At 33.7% G+C, this 19,634-nt stretch overlaps 2 protein-coding genes across 2 annotated transcripts in view; both read right to left on the bottom strand.

Annotated features, from left to right (window-relative positions):
* LOC142354358 (uncharacterized) overlaps positions 1-19,634 on the bottom strand; it is a 406,219-nt gene that overhangs the window by 212,769 nt on the left and 173,816 nt on the right. The window lies entirely within an intron of this gene.
* Positions 384-19,026, bottom strand: LOC142354648 (uncharacterized). Its single transcript, XM_075406993.1, has 2 exons — positions 18,937-19,026; positions 384-2,891 (listed from the first exon to the last, which is right to left on the bottom strand). Exon 2 carries the CDS (start codon positions 2,097-2,099, stop codon positions 429-431), a length of 1,671 nt encoding a protein of 556 aa, XP_075263108.1. The 5' UTR covers positions 2,100-2,891; positions 18,937-19,026; the 3' UTR covers positions 384-428.

Raw genomic sequence — 19,634 nt, 5'->3', positions numbered from 1 at the left:
ATAATTCTTTCAAATATTGAAAAATCTTGCTAAGATCTTGATAAAACAAAATTTCTTGGGCATCTGGGTAAGATCTTCGCAATTTTGAACGTCTTTAGGCTTGTTTCTTGTCAATGCTATCAAATTTTGTTGAAGAGGTCAAGTTACAAGTGGGCTCAGAACCAACTTCAAAATTTCCAAATCAAAATGTGTAAGTTTTTGGATCTTTTCCGTTTGTGCCCCCCCAGTACGTTATGCTCCCCCCAGTGACAGAGCACGTGTCATTACATAGTAGATCATAATGTAAAAATATTGCACGTGCGTCTGGGGGTTGCAAATAATATGCACCCACTAAGCTGGGGGGGCACAAACGGAAAAGATCCAAGTTTTTTAATCAAAATATGTACCAAACTAGTAAATTTTTCTCTAATTATATATTAATCAACTAATTAATTATGAGCCGAGAACCAGAGAGCTAGCCATTCTTTACATTTGGCAACAGACTGTTTCCTCAGTTCTTCAGGAATCTCCTCAAATGCAGCCTCACGCAATTCATCTTCGTTCGATTCCCCCTCGTTCCATGGACGGTCCCACGCAGTCTCGAACCGCCGATCTGTCAACGTGGCCAGCTGCTTGGGTTTTTCCCGACCCTGTTTTGACGAGTTCTGATGAGGTTTTGATTTGTTTTCATTATTTTGTTTCAAGCGTTCAATTTCGTTTAACTTTGCGCTGGTTTTTTCAAATTTTCGGCTGCTTGGCGGGTTGGCTACCTGAAGCTTTTTGTTTGCACTCAACATTGTCTCTGAAACAAATTTGTGTTTGACAAGTTGACCGCTAGCCGAATTCTGTTTCCGCCGACTAAGAGGGCTCGAATTTTTCGGGGAAGCCCGATCGTGGTGATTATTAATAGTGTTTTTAGTTATAATAGTAGTTCGATTAGCATTTTGCTGTTTTAGAGGGGATAAATTTTGAGGGTTTGCATCTACGAGTTTTGTAGGGGTGGGTGTTGATGACTTTTTACGATGAGTCGCTGAGTAATTACGACTTGAAGACTCGTTGGCATGTTTCGTCAAGTTCCGCGAAGGATTTGCGTTTTCTTGAAGCCTTCTTACGGGCGAGGCCGACTGTGACCTGCTATTATGTTGTGAACTGTTATCCCCTTTTCCCGGTAGAATATCAACAAACGACCGCCTAGGCGCACTTGTGTTAAATGCCAGCACATTTTTGGGTGTTAGAGGACTTTTGAAGCTCAAGTCCGGCATTGGATACTTTTGAACAGTCTGGGGTTTATTTTGTAAACAACTTGTGAAATATTGCTGACGACATCTAGCGCAAGAGGGCAAATTTGCGTACAAGTGGGGGTTCCGATTTCGCCCTGTTACAGAGGTGTATTTACTAAACGGGGTAGGTGATGACGTAATATTAGCCCTGGAAGGGGGTCGGTGGGTGCAGTTCATGGAATTAATAGCATCAAGTTCGACACCCATTCGTCCTGTTATTTTCCTCAACTCCGATCTGTAAGTCGTTTCCAGTGGAACATAGATCCTCTCTCGATCGGAAAGTGGCGCGGGAATTGAACCTTCTTTGTTTGAGCTTTCCTTATTTGAACTTGATTGGTCGTTCGCTTTGCTACTCGCTCGGAAAACCGAATGATCTTGTGACCGATCAGTTTCGGTTTTCGCCGCTGAATGACGACTCGTGTTCAATTCGTCCTCTTTCTGTGGCGATAAGTCATCGTCAGTTTCTTCGGGTTTCGGGGCAAAGAACTGCGCGGGCGAAATTGGTCGAGAATTGTCTTCCAGATCAGAATTCGTTTCATCGGTTTCAAAACCCATGTCTTGTAAAGCCAATTTCGCCTCCTGAGATAAATTGCGACCGCTCGCCGATTGGATTCGTGATTTTCTACCCGAATTGTTTGTATCCTTTTTCGTTTTACTGTCGGGTTTTGATCTCGGAGCATTTTTCTCGTTTGCATCTCGTGAAAGGACGGTAGTCGGATCCTTGTTTTCATTCTGGACCCTTCCCGGGTTTTCCGGACCTGTCTTCGCCTGATTTGATTTAGTACCATTGAGGTAATTAATCCACGCATGCACAGACAGATTTGGCTTCTCAGTTGTCATAACTAAGTTATAACCAGTCCGTTATAATTAAAAAGTAACAGTTTTGATATAACAAAAGTTATTAGTCTGTAATTGTGATGGTAATGACAATTTCAAAAATAAACCACAAAATTTTGCTCAAAATTTGAACATGATTGCAAATTTTAGTTCACAAAAATCTGAAGTTTGACTACTAATGGTCATTTGATAACTTGTGACATTATAACGAAAACTTATTCTCTTGCTTTTTGCCCAATTTTGACCACTCGAAAATTACACCATGTCTATTTTGAAGAGTCACTTTAAGTTTATATAAAAATTAGTTATACATATGTAATGATACGAGAATACACGTTTTAATAATACTTTTTGGTAAAAAGTAATGAATAAGTTGACTATTTGAAGTTAGTAACATGATTGAAGAAACAGTAAAAGACGTTTTCATTTTAAAGGTAACATTAATTCAATCATTCTGAATGTATGCCTGATGTACAAATGTAAAAGAACACTTACGTACGTAACAAAATGACTCAAAGAGTATTTCTTTATTCTGTTTTATTTTGTATTTTCTTTCTTTTTCTCCTTTTATTTTTTCAGATGGCTTGTTCTGCTGTGACAATAACGAACAGACAACAAAACGTGTAAAGCAAGGAACGGCTTTTCGGTATACGACAAAATATTTTGTGATTTTTAAGTAAAGAGCAAAAAGGCGAATTGAATTACACGTAACTATAAATTAAATAAGAGTATAATTTTAAAAAGATTGAAAAGTGGTTTCAGATTTTTGTACAAACCTCTCTCCGCTCCAGTTAACTTGGTAAAATCAATAAAGTCACAGTTTAAATTGTGGCATAATTAAATTTAATAAACTGTCTACGCGACAACTCAAGACATTTTCTCCTTTGATAAATATCAGAATGCATACTGATTATACCAATGAGCTATGGTTATTACACAGCCACTGTAATATCGGCCTACTAGTTATATAACCGTGAAGTTAATAAAAACAAAACTTGCAGAAGGTAAAGCCGAAGTTTTCTGTTCGTGAGCAAAAATTTATGCTCCCTTTGCAGGTAATTTAACAAATATGTAATAAAAAATGTTTAAAAAAATAGAGAGGTGTTACCTTAGGTATCAATTTTCGTAATAAAAATGGACCAATGAGAACAAATTACACCGATTTGGTGACACAATAAACACTCAAAGATCAAAAGCGGTTGCAAATGTCTATTAAAAGAAGTATGACTAATATAGCAGCAAAATTTTCACATCATACAAAAACTGGATGTAATTGAGCTGGTGATAGATACGTTTTCAGGTGGGATTGATCAAGTAAAAATTAAAGCTCACTTAAAATGCAACAATCTTAATTCCATTTGTCCTCGGATTGCGTAGACTTAAGTCCAAAATTTCCCGAAATTTTTGAAATCAATTGTGAGGTCGCTTGCAGCAATAAATCTGTCTGTTATAGTAATTGTTTACTGATCAAAACCGGTTGTTCAGACCACAAGAAGACAAATTACACAATTTTTTGAAAATCTTTGAAACTCTGGATTAAGGTTTTTAAAATATCATTGAATAGAAGCATGTTCAGAACAAAAAGAGTTTTTTGATTCTTGTTGCCAAGAGAGTCCCAACTTGGAGAAAATAGTTGCCCTTTACACAATATTCTATAATTTGAATGGCCTTGAATTAAGCAGTAAGACGTAAAGTTTCATGTGTGTTGATGCCATTTTATAAACAATTTCAAGAAAAATTAAACCAAAGAATATCAAAACTGAAAGAAATTAATTGCACAAATTTAGCAACAAAGATATGAAATAACTTTCTTTCCACGTTCTGGGAAGTTTTGACATCAGCTGATCCGAACAGACTATTGGTTACAAAATGGATCTTTTCCATGTTCAAAATTCGCAACAGTTTTTTCATCGTTTCTGTTACTCATAACTACTTCCTTAATTGCAGCAACAACTTTAACATGAAGTTTATTAGAATCTGGCAAATAGCTTGCTGCTCAATTTGTGCAACTGCCCAACAAAAATTCAAAAAGAAACATCCAACTAGTAGGAATGGAAAAATATGAGATAAACCAATAATCAGACAACGGATTATTTCATAATATAATTTCTAACGTGAAGAATTTTGGAATACAAATAGCAAAATGAACAAACATTAACAACGCCGCAGCATATTTTTTCTTTAGCGGTGTTTTTTATCAGAAAGACAAAGCGTTAAAGGGCAAAAACATAATATTCTGAAAAGCAAAAAAAAATTGCATTACAGAGTTTTAAAAAACTCTACAAATTGCATGATTGTTACAAACCGCTTAACTATAAGTTGGAAGGAAGTGTACATAGTAACCAAAATTGTTAACAGAATTCATTGAGCAAAATAGTTCAAAAAAGTAGTTCAAGAAGTTCAAAAACTGAAATAACAAAAATTCCAGAAACAAGGAGAATATTCTTTTCTTGAGAACTTGCTTTGACTTTGTGCTCAACGAGAACTTAAGTTAAAGGAAAATTCAGCAAACTACTGAAGCGCAAAGTTATCAATAGAAAACCAAATAAGTAACAAAAACACACCAGGAATGTCTTTCTTTTCATTCGTTGAATCCCACATGAAGACTATTTCCCATTTATGAAGCAGTTCGCTAGAAACATAACTAGAAGTCAAGAAACATTTCTTAGCCATTCTAATCTGATCAAAAAGAGCGCTCTAATATGATCATAGCAATTTGGCAAATCATAGTTTTTAAAAAATATTATATACAACAACTGTGGACAATTAGTGCTGTTATTGCTCACTTGATATGCCATTGCTTAATTTTTTTTCTTCTTTCTCTGGAACAACTATATCCGCGGATCTCTCATTCGTGCTCTCTCGTCAAAGAAATCAACAAAACGTACAGAATAAATATAACTGGGCAACATCATTGTTTAAAAGCGTCTTTGCGCATTTTTTTAGCGGCATAGGTTTTCCAGTTATTTCGATAAAAATTGCGCAAAGTAAAGAACAAAAGTTGTTTCTTTTGTTTGGCAAAGAATTGTTGTTAACTCTTCATAGCTGTGTCAGAATTTTTGTGTTTTACAATAAACGTATGTGAATTAGGTAACTACTCAAAAAACATTAACTTTAAAGTATGGCAAATCATAACATATTTGGCACGAAAATTGTATGTTTATACTAAAAAGAATATATCGTTGTATATTACAGCATTTGAACAATATTCCGCTTAAATATTCATCTATCAAGTTTATCTACATGACATTTTCATCGTTTTAATCAAGTATACAATAAATGATCAATGCATCTTATATTAGACCAATGTTCTTTGAAATAAAAAATATCTATACTTTTCACCTTCAAGTTCTTTTTTTCTCAATTCGATCATACAGCAGAGTTTTGAGCAATAAACAACTTGAAAAATAGTTTTAAATGAGAATCAAAAAACAATACGGTTTGCGAAATACTTATTAAGTTACCCTGATTTGTGTGAAAAATTGATCAATCTTGCTTTTTGTGAGTCAAGAAATCGCCTACAAATTGTTAACCTAAAAGTATCAGAATATTAAGCACAAGTAACATTTTTTTTCTATACTTAAAAAAACATATTTGTTCGAATGTGAATGCCTATTTTTGCAAACGATTAATTGTGGCAAGTTGTCTTTTTATGTCTCTGACTCCTCAAAAATTACAACTCAAAGTGTATACCAAAATAAGAATTTTTCTGGCTTTGCAAAATTTGAGTTTCACTGGTTTTGCTATTAAGTGAAGCCATCATATAATCTATTATATTCCCTAGTTTTCTTCCTCAATACCACTTCGACAACCCCAAGTGAAATTTCAGACAATTTTAATTGGGATTATTTGCTTTGCAGCTGAGAAAAAAGAAACGCTTAAAATATTTTTCTCAAGTTTTGGAAATTATTAATCAAAATATCTGCTGAAATTCATTCTGCTGCAAAAGGATAATAAAAGCATAATAAAGAGTATCCAGTCTCTCATCCAATCTCAATTTCACCATATAAATGACCGGATAAATAAAAGACAGAAAAAGTCTTGGATTTGAACTCCGCATCATAGTGGAGCGCTGTTTATTGAGACCGGAAATCCGTCTTACTTTCCTCGGATATCTGTTTATTTTGAATAATGTAAAGGAAGAGTCATGTAAACAAAATCATTCAACTCTTATTTTTTTTATGGATAAAGCATCGATACGTTTTTATATAATTGATATTGGTACTTACGACAAATAAAAACTCTTCAATATTTTACGAAATTTTGATATTTTAAGTTTTCAGTAGCTTATATTTCTGAAAAAAAACGTTACTACCTGAAAAGTTTATCCGCGAATTTCAGCCAGAATATGCCACCTACAGTTTTGGTGTAGTTTGAGAAAGATAACTTGGTTCAGGATTTTTTCTTTTGCAATTAAAAATTCCCGCTAAGGAACCGCCCTTCAATAAATATTTATAATGTAATATATTTCCCCAAAAACCAGTCTAGAAAAAAGTAACCAAAATGCATACAATCTATATAGTTCCAAGAAACAACAGTTTTTGTGGCTTTCTTGCAGTAGACAAACTTTTTCGTTTCAATTTCAGTACACTGTATATAGGTATAAACCATAAATAATCTGTTAAGGTAGTATAGCCTTGTAAAACGTGAAGCAGATGTGAAAAAAGTAAATACCTTAAACATATATCAATATAAACAAAAAATAGCAACAGTAAATATAAAGTATGATCCGTGTATAAGCGATGTTTGTTCTTCTTAATCTGCTGTAAAATATCAGAAGCAGAGTTGTATATATTACATGCTTTATTTTCATCCTTCAGGTAGAAACTGACTGATAGCCGGTCATTATGAATTCATACTTGCGTAAAGGACATAAAAGTATTAAAACCTCTTTTTGACGCTCAATTATGTACGTCACGCGGTCATGATTGCACGAGATGGCGTTTTTATGAGCCAGATAACAGGTATAGTAGTTTCAGTTTTCAGAAATTAGAACGTATGAAATTATTTGATGAAAGGTCGAAATTGTGATTGACAGTTCTTAGATTTTGCCTATGGAGTATATACAGGTGAAGCCGTTTATAGCACCGCTTTCTCAAAATCACTCAAGAACCGATCTTCCGAAAATAGATTGAAGACTGATGAAGAAAGAAACCGCGAAGAACTTACTCAAGAGCTACATGAAGGAAAAGAAAATGTTAAACGCGATCAAAGAAATGATTGATTCAAAAGTGAAGCTTGGCTTATACAAATTATTTTTTTTTCGCCATTTTACTTCGCCTATTAAACTAAAGCAAAGCCCCTTTTAAGCTCAAAGATGCTGAATCGATCATCTATCAAAAATGTTTCGTTGCAACATCTGACATCTTTGCTCCGAAAATATCGGACAAGCATCCAACGTTAACGGCAACTTTAAAGTAGTTTCTTTGAAAAACCACAAACAATGATATTTAGAATTGTGGCAACAACTCACAAATTAACCGACAAACCTTCTAGCAGACAAATTAGGCAAGCTTATCCATTTTAAATTGCGATTATCCATATTATTATTGCGATCAAACACAATTAACTCGAAATTTCTCATAACACTATTTTTCGTAAAACTATTTCATTTCTGTCACATTAATTTTCCTCCGGAAGGAATCTGTCGGCCAATTGGCATGCCTTCTAATTTTTATGTCGGCTAATGCTCTGGAACCAATTCCAAAAAAAAATTACGAACAAAGGGTGTCTGGACTAATTATCAATGCCAAAAGTCCCAATCTGACAAAATAACAAAAATATACCCATTATTTTATCATAATGTCATATTGTTTTGCTATGCATTTAGATTTTTAGTTGATGTTTACATTATATGCAGTTAATTGTTACTATGCCCATAATAATTTTAAACCTGCGCTCCATTTTGTAAAGGCATATTCAAACGTATTCACACGTAATAATTCAAATTCATACAAAATTTTAAAACAGATACAAACGGGGTACCTATTTTAGTCGGGCGGGGGGGGGGCGCTACCGGAAAAAATCCGCGCATTTGAAAATGCCTCACTGGTTATGGCTATGTCTCAGCAACCCGTGGAACTTGATATGAAACTATGACAACCGAACATGGGATTAAGTTATCCGCTTAATTACGACAAAATATGACCGCAATGTCGACTGCTATAGTATAGCATTGCATGGTATAATGGCATTATAGAAATTGTTTTTGATCAAAAACTGAGTCCGGGGTACTTAAATCATGTTTTGTGCTCAAGAAAACAGTTCAAAACAACTTTCTTACCTCAACTAAAAAAGCTCCGTTAGATTGCTTACGCAGTAAATGAGCAGTTTTCGTAGGCAGAGAAATTCTAGAAGCAGCTTCAGTGGATTTTTTCAATCCATTGAAGCTGCTTCTAGAATTTTTTCAATGGATTGAAACAGGATGAGATGTTTTTGCGCAACTAAAAAGTGATCACAAATTCCCATTTTTGCAAACATTCTACAATACTGTACAAAGAAAATTACAATTAAGAAGAAGACGAATAAATCCATAAATGAATATAACAAACCTCTTGTGGTAACATAATTTTTATAACTTTATTCTGTTATTGAAGAGACATTAATTTTTATTATTAGTACGGAAAACGAAATCATAACCCTTTCTACTGCGGACAATAGAGAAACCATTTTACGGAAATTTAATGAGCGCAGCCCAGCATTTTTGAGAAATTAAAAGTAACCTTCAATTGCTCATGCAATGCTGTCTGTCAACTTATTTTTGTCAGCTTTTTTAAAAGTTATTTAGTTAAATGAGATGCCGTTCATTTTTTTGGCTGAGGATTTATCAGTTTCCATGTTTTCTTCTCATGAAAAATGCAGGGCGGTTTAGGTATGTTTATAAAGATATTGTTTTGCAAGTTAAAGCTGCAACAGATGAAACAAGATGTATTATAGGGAACAAACGGAAACAGTGTTTCTTAACAAAATTATTTCTTCTTTCATTATTGCATCTACTGGCTGATAAAGCTATTCATATCTGGTATCATGGGCATTTGTGGGCCATCAATATTCAATTAATTTTCGCAAAAAAGTAACATTACGATGCAGATGTATACCCCAAAATTTCCGCCATAGTAAAATTGGCTCGAAAATTAGTTACAAACAATGAACGAAATTAGATGACATCCTTTTTATCGTATTTTTCGCAAAAGAGGTTCCGCAAATTTTGCGAAATAAAAGAACATTGGGTGCAAAAAGTAGGTAACAAATCTTGTAGCACGTTTCGGCTCAATTTAGGTCTCTATTATTCGCGCGCATTTTGAGCATGCAATAAGCACTTTTATAAAGATTTAATTGAAGCTTTCAAAGCTTTAAAGTACTTTAAAAACATGCAACCACAAAAACTGATTTTTTCCCGAAAAATCCATCGCACATCAAAGGCTTTGTATATCAATGTGGGACTGGCCAATTTTAATAAGTGGTAATAAATAGTACTAATAAGTAGTAATAAGTAATAACAAAGTACTATAAGTAGTAAAAAGTACTACTAGTAGTAATAAGTAAGGCTTAATTAATAAAGTAGTATTTAATTTAGGCTTAATTGTGGATTATATGCGGAATCGAGCTACATTGCGTGCGAAAAATCAATACGTAAACTGAGCGGATGCGTGATACAACTCGCGCGAAAAATAGGTTATTGAGTTTGTACTTGTATTTCGCGGCTAAAATTAGGACAATTTTGCAAACACGGGATACGATATTCCCTTCCATTTTGCCAGTTTCTGCTAAAGTAGCTTTTTTCCGCATTACTGTACCACTTTCAATGTATTAACATAGTAAAAACGAACACGAGATACACACATCGGGCATATCTGCCCGTGACGATTTGGGTATACCTCTGCACTGTAATGAAAGAATAAAAATTTGATTGAACGAGAACACGACTCTCCTGCTTCCTGAAAAAACAAACACTAAATTGTTATGATTTTTAGCAGCTTTTTGCTAGTTAGTCCATCGCGCTGATCAATAAAAAAATCTTTTAAAATCGTTTTTTTTTAAAATCGCTGACAAATTTTCCTTCCTATTAATTTGAAGTACAATGTTCAAAACAATCTCCAAGAATCTAGCATTTACCATTTACTTAGAGTGAAGCAAAAACTTACTTTATTTGGAAATGAATATTTTGAACATCGGTTGGCAAAATCAGGTCACCGAAGTTTATTCTAATAACAAAAATAAAGTAATTGTTAAAATGCAAACCGTTGTCTCCAGTGCATTCAATATAGTTGCACTTCAAACTTTTTGAAAAATTCGGTCAAGTTTTCAGGATAAATTTTAGAGACTTGTGTCAAGTAAAAAGATGAAAACTAACACCAATTCTCGAGACCAACTTTGTTTGTTCAAAAAATAACTTTTTACGACCAATTTTATTTTCTCAAAAGCTTGGTCTTTAGTTGAATTTTCTTTTTTTTGTAGACAGGACGACCAAAACGAACAGAAAACATAATGTAGGGCAGAAAACACCACAGAGATTCAACTCAAACATAAATTAAACAAAACGAGTCAATAATCTGAATCCACAGTTCGCACAATGTTGGGACTCTGCGCATCCACAGGCAAATCAAGCAAATATAGGAAAGTCGGACAAAAAGGGGCATATCAAGTTTTGTCATTTAGAACAAATTAGAACAGATACTTATAACAGCCAGATCAATACCAGCCTGTTAGTTCTTTAGGTTATCAGAACCAGATCAAAAATTGAACTGAGTGACACCTGTCACATTTAATTGAAAAAAAATCAACCTTGATATAATTTCTCGAGCAGAAAAATCAACGATTAGATTAAATTCAAACCTGTTTTTTGTCGTTAAAAGTGAGATTTTGAATAGAAATTGTGTGTGTTTTCAATTCAAACTTCAAACACTAAGGCTCTTCAAATACAACTCTTCATAACTATACAGCTCGGTTAACTTATACTTAATTAAGTGCGATATTACGTTCTGAAGTAAAAATTATTAACAAGGAAAATAATTTATCACTTTGTTGGCCAAGAACTCGTAAAGCAAGCCGTCAGGATTACAACTTCAGCAGCATAATGTTGGAAATCAACAACAAAGTTCTATTTTATTTTTTACGTGTGATCCCATGTGCGTTACTGAATTTGAGGAAAACAGCTAAGAGGAAAAGGTACGAGCAGAGGTAACAAATAAACATCAAGACAATTGAGGAAGCCAATAGACAAATTTTTGGCAGTTTCACGGCATCATCAAAACTTTGATAATCAACAGAAAATATGAGGGAAACAAACAAGCAAAAGAAGAGAAGGCAACACACGAAATCCCAGACCAACGAAAACTCCTTTTTCTTCAAAACACAAGGATGTTAACTTTTTTCCAAACAAACCATTTTATGTTGAACAAATTCACAATATTTTTCACGTTATTTAACGCCCCCCCCCCCCCCCCCCCCCCCGAAACTTTCAGTTAACCAGTTTAACAAATCTTTAATAAAAACTAAAACAGCTAAAATGATGCTTTTGAGTTGACTTAAAAGTTGCTAAGAGTAGCCATTAAAGAGACTAATAAACAAATGAAAAAGAAAAATGATTAAAAGAGGCAAAATTTAAACATTGGTTACGAAGACAATCAATTTCACAGTTCAAAAACGAAAAACTTTTGACCGGAAAAAAATTAAATTTCGTTGCTGGCTCCTTAGAATCCCTTGATTACTGAGACTTAGAGATAAAAACAAAAACAACAAGAAGAGGCAAGACTAGATCCAAGCAAAACGAAAATACATGACTTTCGAGACACAAGCGACATAATCTATCCTTTGAGAAACGTATATGAAAACATAACAAATAGATTCCAAACTCAATAACTCACAAACAACTGACGACAACACATAGTGTCAAACCGAAAGACACCAGAATCTTTGAATAAAAAAACGATTTAAAAGTTCAGTTATGCTTCCAACGAGATCTTAGTTGTCATTTCTTTAATAGAAAAAGTGCTCAGACCTATAAAAGAACAAAAAATAAGCAGAAATAATAGGCAGAAATAAAAAAATCATTAAAATCAAAATCATGGAAACAGATAATTTCATCCGATTGAGCACGCGCAAGAATACAGTAAATCAATATGCCAAATAATAGCTGGTTCCCATACAGCGTGCAAATAATGTGTACCCACTAAACTGGAGGCACAAACGGAAAAATCCAAAACAAATAAGCTGCTCAAAAAGACTTTGCTTAGGTGTTCAAATATGGATAAAATCTACATAACAAGCGGAGTAAAAAGCACAAAAAGTGTTTACTGTCTGTTGATCAATGACAACAATAGCATCAGATCAACGCACCATTAGAACACTTGTATAAGTTTTTAAAAACAAATTTAAAAAAAACGAGAGGAAAAACGAAAACAGCAGTGAAATTACACCACGTGACAAACTTAACTCCAAAATTTGAATGTTCCATTAAATAAAAATTTTTCTTCACATATAGCATATGTTTAATAATTTGACTGTTTGTAACCAATCATTCTTTTGCTTACTTTAATATTCTATTGTTAGAAGTTTACTGCTTGAAATTGACTTTCCGTTGACTTTAAAATTTTTAAAAAAAATGTGAAGTTGTTGTAAAAAACACAGATCTTCCAATATAATTCAAATGCTTTTGATTGTAAAAATGACAATCAGGCTTATAACAGTCTTGCTATTCGGCGCGCCACTATTACTGACACGAAAATGTCGCTAATAATACACTATGGCACCAAAAAATACGTACAGCATGATTTCCGCCTTAAAGCATGACTCGTGCTTCATAAGCATGATTTGCGGTAAGGCGTGAAATCTAGAAAATCTAAAAGAGATTTCATTCTCATTTTCTCCGCTTAAACAGAAAAAATGGCTAAATCGCTTTGTTCTTTCGCCATTTGCCAAGCTGCTACTCTACGAGATGCCGGATGTTCATGCACGAAAATATAAAAGCAACTCAACTTGAAATCAAGATCCAGTGTCAAGAAATCAAGAAACCAAGATCACTATGCATACAATCGTTAATTCAAAAATGACAGTTCGAGGCCCAGAAATTGAGGGGAGGACCCCCAAAATTGTCAAAAATCCAAAAAATTAGTTAGCGATGTTTTGGAAGATCCCGAAAACTCACTGGAGCACACAAGAGTGACTCAAAACGCTTTTTTCGCGCTATGATACAACTTCCAGAGGTACAGCTAGGCGAAATAAAAAGAAAACTATGGTGTTTTTCCAAGAAATGCTGCAAATAGTCAGTTTGAAGAAGAAAACTGTTTTCGTTCAAAATGGTGTATCAATATGCTCAAGAAGCCTTTCTCTTTCTGGTAGAATATTGATTTTACCGATGAAACAAAAAAAAGAATGCAAAGTATTGGAATGGCCAGCATACAGTTCAGATCTGAACCCTATTAAACTTTTTGTGGACAACTTTGATGCAGCGATTGCTAAAACAGACAGTTTTTTGGGGAAATTTAGAAAAAGTGTCTAAAATTTTGGAGCAAAATTGACGCAGACGTCATGAGAAACTTGTGAAAACTTTTAGAACCGTCTGCTAGACGTTAAAAAATTAAGGCTGTAATGACTCGTTATTAGAGAAGAAATTTGAACTCAAAATGTTATGTTATTTAATGTTTGTAATGCTTTTTAAAATTTCTTCAGGCGTACGTAGCTTTTTGGTACCATAGTGTATCTTAGTGGGCTCAAATTATCCGAAATTGTTAGAAAACTATGGCTAAAAGTTAACAAAATTACGGTAAAAATCCAAATATTCACAGACATTTTAAAAGCGGATAAGTCCTCGACAAAATTCCTATATTTTCATACTACTTTTGATATGCTTTCTAATTATATCACTAATCTGTAGATCAAATATATCGATCGGCCAAAACTGACTTTGTAAAAAAGAAACAAAAAATTGATTGAGCGTATAGCTTCTCCTCAAACTAAATGAGGTCGGAATATTGAGTCTTCACCGCACGCTCGTTTATCAACTGTGATTCTTAAACACTTTAGAATTGAGAGCCTTTTAGTTTCGAAAATTTCATTTTTTTCTCAAATTTTGATTATTATGAAAAATTCAAATCCGTATGTGCAACCTATTTTCTGAAAAAAAGTCCGGGTTTTCACTTAATACGAGGAGCAATTAATTACTCTTGAGGTACTCTGATTTAGTGCTACATTGTCCATTTAAAACGGTGATATAAGGAATCGGTACTAAAAGTCTGCGATACCCGAGTCCGGGTAACTTGTTTCAAGTTTAAGCTGTCAGGTGCTTGTTCTTTGGTATTCTCAAACTAACTATTTGCAAATTTCGAAATTAGTCTCGTTGTCCCAATTTAAGCGTTTGCTTAAAACGTTTTATTTATTTAGCTAATCCTAAATACGTTCAATTTAAAGTTTATCAGGACAGTCGCTCAGTAAAAGCTCTGCTTAAAAAATTTGGTATTCACTCGTATTTAGAAGTTTTTACGAAACCATATTTCCTGATGAAGAAGAGAACAACGAAGTCAGTCGCACGCGCTTTTTGTAAAACACACAAACAAACAACAGCTTTTTTTGAAGCAATGACAGAGGTACATAAACAGAGAAAAGATTTGGAGAAAATGAAGAACGAAGAATTGATAAGTGAATGCTTGATTTTGAATAACTTATTATTACAACTGAAAGATGAAAATGCTTTCCTTCGACAACCAACAAAATAAAAAGGTGGATAATCTTATTGACAAAGTCAGCGACAAAACATCGAAACCAATCCATGACAACAACAAATTCAAACAACATCAACAACAAAGCAAGATTTTTTATCCGAAGTTTGTAACTAGATAGACAAGGACACTTATTCTCTCGGATAGTACAAAAGAGTTCAAGCTAGAGATCTGAGCCCACGTACAACTATATACTCTTATCCTTCAGCAAAAGTTCAAGACATACCCAATTTTGTAAAACAATACATCAAGATATCGCAAGATTGAAAATCTTAATAAACATGTTGGAAATAACAATATTGGTTCAAGAAATAGCGGTTTTGAAATAGCTAGTATTGTCATGGAATCTTTGTCAGAAATTAAAAAGAAGCTGTCACCACTCAACGTTTAACTTTGCAAAATTCTACCAGTTAAAGATGTTTTTTGTTGCAGCAAAAACGACGAAAATATAGACATAAAATGATACGTTAGAAAATTTGGCAAAGGAGCGTTTTTGATATAGACGTTTTTTTTAAATAATATACTAAACGAAAGATAGCAGCAATGATGGAGTACACCCATCAATGAGCCATGGTATACCTAAACTTGTGAGAAAATTCGAAATTTCTACGTTCATCATGGGCTTACAGTGTCGGAAACTGAAAAAAATCGATAAATATCAATCGAAACTTTGAAAAAAATTTTGATCATTGTGATAATAATTTTCTGGTTTCCATCCAAAACAAACATTATTACCTCATGCACATTATAAATTTGGCTGATGGTTTGTTAAAATTTAAAACAATGCGACTTTTCCTGAGATTTTTATTTTTCAGTATACCTATGGGAAAAGAAAACCATACTGAATTTCATAAACGACCATTTGAAAAGTTTTATTGCAACAAACCTAATGTTAGCTAATTCTTTAAAACAGTTTATTCATGCATTTTTGTTTTCTTTATAAGTTTGTAAGTTTTTAAATCATTTGGACGTTTCCTGCTGTCAGGTGACAATGAATTGAACCCAGTGCCACAACTGGAAAATTTGATTGAGTATTCCCGTTACTTAGGATCAGACCATCCGTCATTATTTTTCTTTATTAATTGTCAAAGCTGAAAAACAATTTTGAAGAGTTTTTCTAACTTTTTGCAAAAAGCAACCATTAATACGTTTGTGGCTGTATCTGAAACCTGGTAGGACAATGATTGTCATATTAAATTTAGTTTTTCAATAGCATCAAATTTGTTTTTTGGGAAATGTTGATGAGACAAAACAAGGGCTTGAACGGGTGGAGGAGAAATTATTTTTGTTCTAATAAAATCACCGCAAGTATTAAATCAGGCACTGGAACGGTTGATGAAATTTTTTTGAATCCGTTTTGGTTGAAATAAGCGACTCTCTGAATGAAAAATTAATTGTTAACGTACGCTGTTGCCCAAACAAACGTCTTGAGAGTTATTTTTTGATCTATTAAGTACCGAGCTATTGGTGGCATATAGTATAACAAATAAGGTTATTTTGCTGGGAGGTTACAAATTGATTTATCTGAACAAGACAGAAAAAAGCAAACTAGCCAGTTTTGCGCCAAACTCAGGATTAAAATTTGTTAACCTAGGAGATGCAACCAGATGTACTGATAAAAACATTTACACTCATTGATCACTGTTTCATTCCTAAGGATCAGATATAGTCCTTTAATGTCACAGCAACCTCTTTTAACTCCGACCATCTTCATGTTATCTTGGAATCATACCTCTGATTGAAATCTGAAAATGACATAAAAACGACTTCTCTCACGTTCTAAATTTAGCAGAGGTCTGGCCCTTAGGGAATGTTAGAAAAATTACCAATGTGAGAGTGGCAACGATATGTTTGATTCATTCACCAATACTTTCGAGAAAATTGTTGACAAACACGCCCCGATTCAGACTGTTAAGAAAGAGTTGTAGGTTTTAACAACTCTAAGCCCTGGTTAACAAAAGAATTGAAACATTCGATCGCTAAAAACATTTTTTGTTCAAAAAATGCAAAAAAAAGTCCTGACATTTAGACATAAAAATAATTTAAGCGTGTAAAAAACTTAGGTAATGGGAGATTAGGGGAGCCGCACAACAACAAATTTAGCATCAATTTCTTACAGAAACTACACACCAGTAACGAATGATGACAATTCATTAAACGGAAGATCCGTTCGAGTGAAAAAAGTGTCAAAGTTGATGAAATCAGATTAGATAGTGGTTAAACATCAAGGGATCCGAAAACTATATTCAGTTTTCTAAATAGATCATTTGTTAATCTAGGTTTTTTTCAAAGGTTCAGATACTGCTTATAAATACCCTGTTGAACTTAATATACATTAATTCACATTCAGAACTGTGGCTAGAAATTAACTTGATTCAGCCATTGAATCGTCGGACGATAACAATGCAGCAGTGCCTGGTGAAACATCAATTCGTCTCATAAAGTCTTGCAAAGTAGCTGTACGCTTACATCTGCAGTTCACTTTTAATGAATGCATTGAAGAGAGTTTTTTCAACTGAAATGAAAAAGGAGCCTATATAACACCAACTTTCAAAAAAGGATATAAGTCAAATTCCACAAACTATCGACCAGTTTCTGTATATCCGAGTCTTACAAAATTTTTTGAGTGCCTCCTTCTGACTCAGATGACGAATTTCATTGATAAGCATAAAATTATGATCAAAAAGCATTTCGGATTTCAGAAAAAAGTCAGCAGCTGATGCAGTTTTACAACTAGTTGAAACAGTTTCGTCTAATTTAGATAAAAGCAAAGAAACTGTCGCTATTCTTTCAGATCTTGCAAAATCTTTTAAATCAATTTGGCATAAAATTTTTATTTAAAAAATTGAAAACTATGCTTTTTTCCAAGTAGCGAAAGAACTGCTGTTTTCATTGCTAGCTAACCTCAGACAAAAGGAAGAACTTAATGGCGTGTTCTCTGATTGTGAAACTGTGAATCAAGGTGTGCCACAGGGAACTGTTTTAGGATCACTCATTTTCTTGATATATCAACGATTTTTCATCTAATACAAACACAACGGATTCGCAGACGACACAAGTATTGACTATTGCAGAAAAGAACGTAGCTTACACGGAAAAGTCTAAGAATTTTTACACTCACAAAATTGCAGATATCTTTGTAGCCAAATCGACAGGAACCTTAATTTCGATGAGCAACTGAAAAAAACCTTTAAAAAATTGCTCATGCTATAAAATCAATATACCTAATAAGACATCAAATTCACTTGAATTCGCGCATTCTTCTGTTAAAATCACTTGCGCTTTTTTACCTATCGTTTCCCAAAATTTATCTACAGAAAATCCTAAATTGCCTTAATCGACAGATTACCTGGGGTATAAATGTGTGCTTTGTACGCAAAAGGTATTAAAAAGCGAGAGATCTGCTAAATCAGACATAGATGCTACCAGCTGAGCTAATAAAAACAAAAATGTCGCTAATCAATTTTCATCATGATATAGCCGACCAGAAAATTCTGAAAAATTTCACGGGTTTTTGACTCTTCATCAAAACACTCGAACAAAACCATTCAAAATTAGACAGAATTTCAGAAACACCTTTGGGATGAGTTCGATTGTTCGTCAATGCGTTCAAAAAGGGAATATGTTACCACAGTGGCTTCGGTTGGCAAAAAATGAAAACGATTTTCAGAAAACGTTGAGTGATTTGTTGCTCTCACAACATGAAAGGTTCCTTTGAACAGTAACGTAAGTGTTTTTAAAAAGTTGTTTTTATTTTTAGGAAGAAAACAATCGGAAGACAATTTTATCATATGATTCTTTTTAGAAAGCTGATTGATATTTATTATTTTGTTTGAACGATTTGAAGTATTTTCTGTTGCAAGTATACTTAACCATATGGTTATAATTTTAAATTACTTATTGCAAAAAAAACAATTTCAGCCTCTGGTCCTGGTTACATAATGCATTGCATTTTGTTAAGTCATTTTTAATTATTTTCGTCCCGCCCTACATAAATTCACTTTATCCGTCTAAGTTCAAAATTATTTTTTTTCACAGGTGGTGCAGTATTGAGAATTCAGTCCCAAGCCTCATAATCTTAATTCACGCTTTGTTCACGTGTGCCACTCAGTATGAATTGATACGGGATAGATGAAAGAGAAGGAAGGGCGGCCGTATAAGGAAGGCTTCAAACGATGCCATAAAATAATTCAGAATGCGATTTGAGGGATCAATTGAATAATAAAACACACTTCAATTCCAATTTTGAATACATGTAATTGAGACAAAATAATAAAATGTATCTCAAAACGAAAGCGCAGACTAAGTAAACTCAGTAAGCGCGTTATCAGTAAGCCCTAATTAAAATACTGCCTCCTCCAAGCTAACTGCAGAAATCATGTCCATAATGTTCCTAAATTCATTGACTTGATTTGGTACCAGAAACTCTACTCTCACTCCATGATTTTCATCAAGATCTAGCAAACTGCTCTGATAGTTGATTTCGGACCGGTTTCGTCGCAGTAGTTGAAAAATGGTGGCCTGTCGAAATACTCAAAACTAAAATCCCTTTTAATTTCCTTTAATCCGATTACCAATTAGAAGTTGGTATATTCAGCATTATTTTTAGTAGACAAATTCGGATAGTAAATCAAAAACGACATTTAATTATGCGTTGAAGTTGTTAATTATATGAAGTAGCACGCGTTGGCCGTGCATAATTTAATCGGTCTTGATCATTTGTTCGATTGTGATAGGTTGATATCAAGTCCTACGGGCCACTGAGGCATGGTCATGCACCACGAGGCATGATAAAATGAAATAACCTTACATTAAAAATTTT

The sequence above is a fragment of the Convolutriloba macropyga genome, chromosome 15 (genome assembly GCF_964194025.1).
Source record: "Convolutriloba macropyga chromosome 15, txConMacr16.3, whole genome shotgun sequence".
NCBI classification, from domain to species: domain Eukaryota; kingdom Metazoa; phylum Xenacoelomorpha; order Acoela; family Convolutidae; genus Convolutriloba; species Convolutriloba macropyga.
Note: the sequence above shows the minus strand (reverse complement) of the source record. Positions and strands in the feature narration are given on the sequence as shown.